The 8,069-nt window shown below is 45.4% G+C and overlaps 1 protein-coding gene across 1 annotated transcript in view; it reads left to right on the forward strand.

The window, feature by feature from the left end:
- BCAS1 (breast carcinoma amplified sequence 1) overlaps window positions 1-8,069 on the forward strand; it is a 36,443-nt gene that overhangs the window by 17,515 nt on the left and 10,859 nt on the right. Inside the window, exon 6 of the mRNA XM_018560670.1 lies at window positions 7,773-7,829. Within this exon, the coding sequence (XP_018416172.1) occupies window positions 7,773-7,829 (57 nt within the window). The remainder of the gene's footprint in view (window positions 1-7,772; window positions 7,830-8,069) is intronic.

Here is an 8,069-nt window from a genome sequence, read left to right on the forward strand (position 1 = left end):
TATTATTTTTATTATTACTAATATTATTATTTATTATTATTATACAGGATTTATATAGCGCCAACACTCTGCACAGACAGGGCTGGATGTACTCTCTCTGCTGCCCCAAGGTCTGGCTCCTCAATTGCCCCAAAGTAGTGCTTAATGTAGAAAAAAACTACCCGCCCGGCGGCTGTGCTGCCCCTCTACTCCCTGCTGCCCCTTGGCCGGGCCTCGGTGACCTTGTGGGAAATCCGGCCCTGTGCACAGAGCTTTACAATATAAGGTAGACGTGTGCGATTCGTTTCATTCCGAATAAAAATTCGTCCAAATTTTCCGAAATTCAGACACTCGAATTTCCGCCTCCCAATGCATCCAAAAGTGTCCAAATCCAAATTTCCGTTTGCGAAATTGGGGTCTGGGAGCCTCAGCTTTAGTTTTAGTTATATATGGCTGCCAATGTTGCCGCAACGAATATTCATTCGTATTAAAGAATACTATTTATACATAATACTAAAGCTGAGGCTCCCAGAGCCGAATGGAGTCCCAATTTCTGAATAGCAGTCAGGAGCTCCAGAATGCCATTCGGGTCTGGAGGCCTCAGCTTTAATATTATGTATATGGCTCCCAGACCCGAATGGCATTCTGGAGCTCCCAAATGCTATTCAGAAATTCGGACTCCATGGGGTTACCCTGCCCCTGCATTGGAGTCAAAAGACTGTTATTGGGGCAATCTTTGGCATCTCCTGGCACCCAAAAACCTCAGAACCCAAAACCACATTTACTGTTAGAAGGGGGAAAACTTTCCAAGTCTTTAAACAAATGGAATTTTTTTTTCAAAGGAAATTCTTCTGATTTATCGGTTGATTTTTTTTTTTTGTATTGTATAAATTCTTTCTACTCCTGAACTAGAAGAACGAGCACTTCAAGGGTTGAGCTGAGGTGGTGGCTCAGAGGGTTAGAGCTCTGACTGGTGTGCTGGAGACCTGAGTTCGAATCCACACAAGAGCTGAAGACTCCAAATCTGTGAAAGCGCTGCAGGCTCTGTAGACCCCCCGAGTGCGAATAGGCGAAGAGTGCTGTAGACCCCCTGAGTGCGTTGCTGAAGACCCCCTGAGTGCGTTGCTGAAGACCCTCTGAGTGAGATGCCACAAGAGTGCTGTATTTCCTGGGTGCTGTGCAGCACCTGAGCCTCCTGAGGGTGTTGGCAGGGCAGTGGCAAATGCTTCAGATGCAGTAGTCTGTCCCACCAATAGGGAGATCAGGTACTGCACAGCACCTAGGAGAGGCTTTGGACGGGATAGATCTTGCCTCCCAAAAAAAAAATTATAATTCTGAATTGAGAGAGAGAGTAGTCTCTTGTGTTCCCCACACACGTGATCTTTACTCAGTGACTTGTGGTGTCCACATTCTCTGAGTGTGTAGCTTCTTGCTGGATCTACAGCACTCTTGTGGTTTCACACACAGGGGTCAACAGCAATCTTGATGGGTCTAATGCACTTTCTTTGCATTCTCAGAGCCTGCAGCGCTTTCATGGATTTGCTCTTGTGGAGTCGCACTCAGAGGTCTTGTGGTATTGCACTTAAGGGATTCACACTCAAGGTCTGTAGTGCTTTCATTGGTTGGCCCACGGGTGTTGATAGCACTTGTGTGGATTTGAACTCAGGTCTACGGTGCCATGAGTCAACGCTCCTATCCACTGAGCTACTCGCCTCTGCTCAGCAACTCATCTCTTCATTCTCCTATTTCAGGAGTAAAACAGGAGATACAACCCACCAAAATATCTGGTGGGTTGTAGGCTGTCTGCTACACCACGGAGCCAGCTGGCTCTTCAAAGTCTGTAGAGTAAATGAAGACTTAGTAAGTGGAATTCGATCTATGCTTCAAAAAGTCAAACAGATGAGCTCAGATTTGAACCGGGAATTCCAAAATCTGTGGTAGTTTGTAGGCTGTCTGCTAAACCACTGGGCCAGACAGCCCTTTGCATATCAGGAGAGCAAATGAAGACTTAGTAAGAGATATCAGCCTTCAAGGCTCGGTGTTCTAAATGACCATATAGTGAAATGGGACCAGCGCTGCCCCAAAATTCAAAATAAATGAACTCGGATTCGAACCTGCGACTCCAAAATTGAAGGCAGGTTGCTAAACACTTGAGCCACACAAGCTCTGACTCAGGCTTCCCACCGGCTGGCCTCTTGTATGTCAACACTTAGTAAATTAAGACTGTACATAAAATTAGCAAAAAGTGGGACTTATACTATTTTGTATTCATATTTAGGGGTGTGGTTTGCGTATTTGGCAGCCAGGCCCCCGGAGCTTCCAGACTTCGTAAATAAAATGGGAAAGGCCTTTTGATGTGGTCTTGGATTCATGGTGGGCCGTCATGACCCTCACTCATTGTGCACCTTCATTATTCATGTGCTCCTTCTCCTACTCAAGAAGTAGAAGAATTAATATATACACCAGGATTAACCACTTCTGGACCGTAAGTTGGACCCTAAACACCAGTTCTGATGATCTCTCAGGATTGGGATTCGAACTCTGGTCTCCAAAACCATCTGCAGGCCAAAAACCCTTTGAGCCATTGTGGAAAGGAGACTTTGTTTTGGGATTTATTGATATCATGAAATTTATGTTCCGTAGAGACGATGATACTCCTGGCACAGAAATGTGACTTCTATTGGTTTGCCGGGTTATCAGGTATGTGATTGGCTCCTTGTTGCCAGTATTCCATCCCTCGTTGGTGGTGCGGATGATGATATGATGAAATGTCAGGCCCGGTGCCATGGTTGGGAGTTGGTTTGGCATCTGAAGGTCCAGCTCTTGTGTTGGAATTACCAGCTCTCAATATTGGTGACAAAGAGCCCAAAAGTAGGACTCAGAATATCTCTGACTTGTTATAATACTATTCAGCCAACATTAAATATATATCTAAAGGGAATGGAAGCCTCCTTAATGACCTCATGATGGCAATGGGTTGGAGTAGTTGATGATATAGTAGTAGATGTTATGTCTACAGTGCTCTTGTGGTATTGCACTTGGGATCTACAGCTCTTGGGGCATCTTGGTAAGTCCACACCATGCATTCTGCAGCCCCTTGCTGGATCTGCACTTAGGGGTTTACAGCACTCTTGTGGTTTCACCAGCAATCTTGTGGTATTACACTCAGAGGGGTCTACTGCACTTTCATGGCTTTGCATTCTCAGAGCCTACAGTGCTTTCATGGATTTGCTCTTGTGATATTGCACTTGGGGGTCTGCAGGGTTTTCATAGATCCACACTCAGGGATACACTGCACTCTTGTGGTATTGCACTTGGAGGTACTTGTGGTATTGCACTTGGGGGTCTACAGCATTTTCATGGATTTGCACTCAGGACTCTACAGAGTTTTCATGGATTTGCACTCAGGGATCCACAACTCGTTGTGGTATTGCATACAGTGCTTTTGTGGCATTGCACTTATGGGTCTACAGTGCATGCAAAGATTCACACTCAAGGCCTGCAGTGCTTTCATTGGTTGGCCCTCAGGTGTCAACAGCTTCTGTGTGGACTTGAACTCAGGTCTTAGGTTCCCTGGGTCAACACTCTTATCCACTGAGCTACTTGGCTCTGCTCAGCAGCTCAACTCTTCATTCCCCTATTTCAGGAGTAAAACAGGCCAAATGCAAGGAGATAAATCAGGATATGAACCTGCAACTCCAAAATCTCTGGCGGGTTGTGGGCTGTCTGCTAAACCACTGAGCCAGCTGGCCCCTCGGCTTGCTGCAGTGTAAATGAAGACTTAGTAAGTGGAACTTGATCTATGATTCAAAAAGACAAACAGAAGAGCTCAGTTTTGAACCGGCAATTCCAAAAATCTTTGGTAGGTTGTGGGCTGTCTGTTAAACCACTGAGCCAGCCGGCCCTTTGTATCGCAGTAGAGCAAATGAAGACTTAGTAAGTGAAATGTTCTCAGGGACGGCCAAAAGTTCCAATAGACGAGCCAAGACTTCAACATTTTTATTGGATGGTGTTCTAAATGACCATATAGTGAAATGGGACCAACGCTGCCCCAAAATTCAAAATAAATGAACTCGAATTCAAACCTGCAACTCTAAAATTGCAGGCAGGTTGCTAAACTCTTGAGCCACACAAGCTCTGACTCAGGCTTCCCACCGGCTGTCCTCTTGTATGTCAACACTTAGTAGCAAGACTTTGTAAATAAAATAGGCAAAAAGTGGGACTTATACTATTTTGTATTCATATTTAGGGGTGTGGTTTGTGGACTTGGCAGCCAGGTACCCGGAGCTTCCAGACTTCGTAAATAAAATGTGAAAGGCTTTTTGATGTGGTCTTGGATTCGTGCTCACTCACTGTGCACCTTCATTAATCATGTGCTCGTTCTCCTACTTAAGAAGTAGAAGGGTTCATAAGGACTTAATATATACACGGGGATTAACCACTTCTGGACCGTGAGTTGGACCCTAAAAACCAGTACTGATGATATCTCAGGATTGGAATTCGAACTCTGGTCTCAAAAACCATCGTCAGGCTAAAAATCTTTTGAGCCATAGTGAAATGGAGACTTAGTTTTGGGTTTTATTGATATCATCATCATGGACTTTATGGGTTGATGATTCCACTAGCACAGAAATGTGACTTCTATTGGTTTGCGGGTTATCAGGTATGTGATTGGCTCCTTGTTGCCAGTACTCTATCCTTGGTTGGTGGTACAGAGCCATGGTTGGGAGTTGGCTGGCATTTGAAGATCCAGCTCTTGTGTTGGAGTTACCAGCTCTCAATATGGGTGATAAGTCCAAGGGGTAGTCCACATTCTCTTGTGATGCCCACAGATGTTACATACCTTGGGCTGGAGCAGACTGGTAGGTTGCCCATGGTCTCACTGTGACTTGAGCTTGAGTCAACTATGCTTCCATGTACTTGCCCTCAGCGTCTACAGTGCTCTCCTGGTCTAGCTTTCCTGGTCTACAGTGCTCTTGTAGTATTGCACTTGGGAGGTAGAGTTCTTGTGGCATCTTGGGAAGTCCACACCATGGATTTGCATTCTTGGAGCCTGCAGCCCCTTGCTGGATCTGCACTTGGGGGTCTACAGTGCTTTTCTGGTATTGCACACTCTTCTGGTTTTGCACACCGGGAGCAACAGCACTCTAGTGTAATCACACTCAGTGGGGTCTAGTGTACTTTCATGGCTTTGCATTCTCAGAGCCTGCAGTGTTCTCATGGATTTTGTTCTTGCACTCAGGGTTCTACAGCACTCTTGTGGTATTGCACTTGAGGGTCTGCAGTGCTTGCATGGCTTCACACCTGAGGTCGGCAGTGCTTATATTGGTTGGCCCTCAGGAGTCTTCAGCACTTGTGCAGATTTGAACTCAGGTCTACGGTGCCCTGGGTCAACACTCTTATCCACTAAGCTACTTGTCTCTGCTCTACAGCTCATTCCTTCATTCCCCTATTTCAGGAATAAAACAGGCCAAATGCCTGAGTTGGACCCTAAAAAACAGTTCTGATGATATCTCAGGATTGGGATTCGAACTCTGGTCTCCAAAACCATCGTCAGGCTAAAAACCCATTGAGCCATCGTGGAATGGAGACTAAGTATTGGGTTTTATTGATATCATCATCATGAACCATGTGTTCCATAGAGTTGATGATACTCCTTCTGGCACAGAAATGTGACTTCTATTGGCTGGCCGGGTTATCAGGTATGGGATTGGCTCCTTGTTGCCAGTACTCCATCCCTCGTTGGTGGTGTGGAGCCATGGCTGGGAGTTGGTTTGGCATCTGAACATCCAGCTCTTGTGTTGGAATTACCAGCTCTCAATATGGGTGACATAGAGCCCAAAAGTAGGACTCGGAATATCCCTGACACAGGGACACATGACACAGGGACTCAAATCTGAGAGCTGACCTCCGGCCTTAACTCCAGTCTTGTATCTCACCTCCGGCCTTCCCTCCAGTCTTGTATCTCACCTCCGGCCTTCCCTCCAGTCTTGTATCTGACAGCCAGCATCATCTAGAGTCTTTTCTCACCAGCCTGACTTTCATTAATTGGCCAGAAGTGCATATGGGCGTTACCTATGCAAATGCAGTCTACCTACAAACACACACTCTTCCAGACACTAAACCATCAAGGCATTTGGATATTTGCATAACTCCTCCCACGAGCCAGCCCACTGCTTGCATCAGGACTGAGGAGTACTGAGTCAGGGCGGCTGTGATGTTTTTCGAGAAGCTATGCACAGCCCCGTGCCGACCCCTTTCCACGAGCCCTTGCATAGAGAAGCACAAGGCATGTGATGAAACGGAAAGATGTTATTTACACATTTCATTAGCATGTTGATGATGGAACCAGGAAAGGCAAAATATAAGCAGGAAACTATTTTTATTGTAAGATTTATTGAATAAAACATTAAAAACAACAAATTAAAAAAAACAAACACTGTATAAACTGTGGGCGCTATATAAATCCTGTAAAATATTAATAATAATATAAAATGTATACTTATCTCAATTTATATAAACTGAACGAAAAAAAAAGATTCTGTTTCGGGGAGGAAGGTATTTTCCGATACACACCCGGCTTCCTGGCTATGTATTCCACTGAAGGACACCAGTGTGTTATGGAGTGGAAAAATTATTATCATCATTTTTATTAAAAGTACTGGAGCTGAGAGAAACAGCCACCAAAAACTACAATACAGTACACAAGTATTGTTCTATGCATCCATCGTAGGCTGAAGAAGGCTCTCTATGCAATGGGATCAGTGCACAGGAAGTCCCCTGTGTGTAGGAAAATGTCTTCCTCCATGAACCAACAGATCATTTTAATTGCTTATAGATCTGATAACTGTCAAATAATACAAATATATATACATCCTATATTAGCTAAAGTATTGGGACCCCCCTCCAAATCATTGGATTCAGGTGTTCCAATCCCCTCCATGGTCACAGGTGTATAGGATGAGGCACCTCGGCATGCAGACGCTTCTCTGTCTGGCAATCCGATGGGCGTGTCTGGGTTTGGCAGTTGCCAGGAGAACGGTACTTGACTGACTGCATTGTGCCAAGTGTAAAGTTTGGTGGAGGGGCGATTATGGGGGGGGGTTGTTTTTCGGGGGGTTGGGCTTGGCCCCTTAGTTCCAGTGACGGTAACTCTTAAGACATCAGCACACCAAGACATTTTGGACAATTTCATGCTCCCAACTTTGTGGGAGGAGTTTGGGGATGGCCCCTTCCTGTTCCAACATGACTGCGCACCAGAGCACAAAGCAAGGTCCATAAAGACACGGATGGGGGAGTTTGGGGGCGGAGGAACGTGACTGGCCGCACAGAGTCCTGACCTCAACCCCATAGAACACCTTTGGGATGAATTAGAGCGGAGACTGCGAGCCCGGCCTTCTCCTCCAACATCAGTACCTGACCTCACAAATGGTCCAACATTCCCATAGACACACTCCTAAACCTTGTGGACGCCTTCCCAGAAGAGTTGAATCTGTTATAGCGCGCAAAGGGCGGAGCCAACCCAATACTGAACCCTACGGACTAAGACTGGGATGTCATTAAAGTTCATGTGCGTGTAAAGGCGTCCCAATACTTTTGGCAACATAGTGTGTGTATGTATATTGTCTTGAGTGTGTATAATGCATGCTGTAGTTGTACTGACACCTCTGAGCGGAACTCACTATAAATGTAATAATAATGGAAGTCCTAGAATCCCGCTAACCCCTAACCTCGTACTAACTACTAATCTTCCCCGTAGGTTGTACTAGAGCAGCCTGTTGTGTCTGTGGCAGCCAACTGCAAGCGCCAAAGAAGCCGCCGCCGCACGCCCCCGGCTGTTCTGGAGGAAGGTCAGTAGAGCTCCGAGGTTTCTGAATGTTCCAATTCAGTGTAGTGTGTGAAAGAGGGGTCACCGCCGGGGTGGGGCAGTTGAAGCACCTGGGAAGATGGGGTGCAACATTACGCTGAAAATAAATAATAAATACAATTATTAATTATGTTACGCATGTATGATTAATGGAAAACAATGAAAAAAGTAAAATATAATTTTAATGTATGTAACAGTAATGAAACATAATGATATATATATA

Source organism: Nanorana parkeri, unplaced genomic scaffold (assembly GCF_000935625.1).
Source record: "Nanorana parkeri isolate BGI_ZX_2015 unplaced genomic scaffold, ASM93562v1 scaffold474, whole genome shotgun sequence".
Lineage (NCBI taxonomy): Eukaryota > Metazoa > Chordata > Amphibia > Anura > Dicroglossidae > Nanorana > Nanorana parkeri.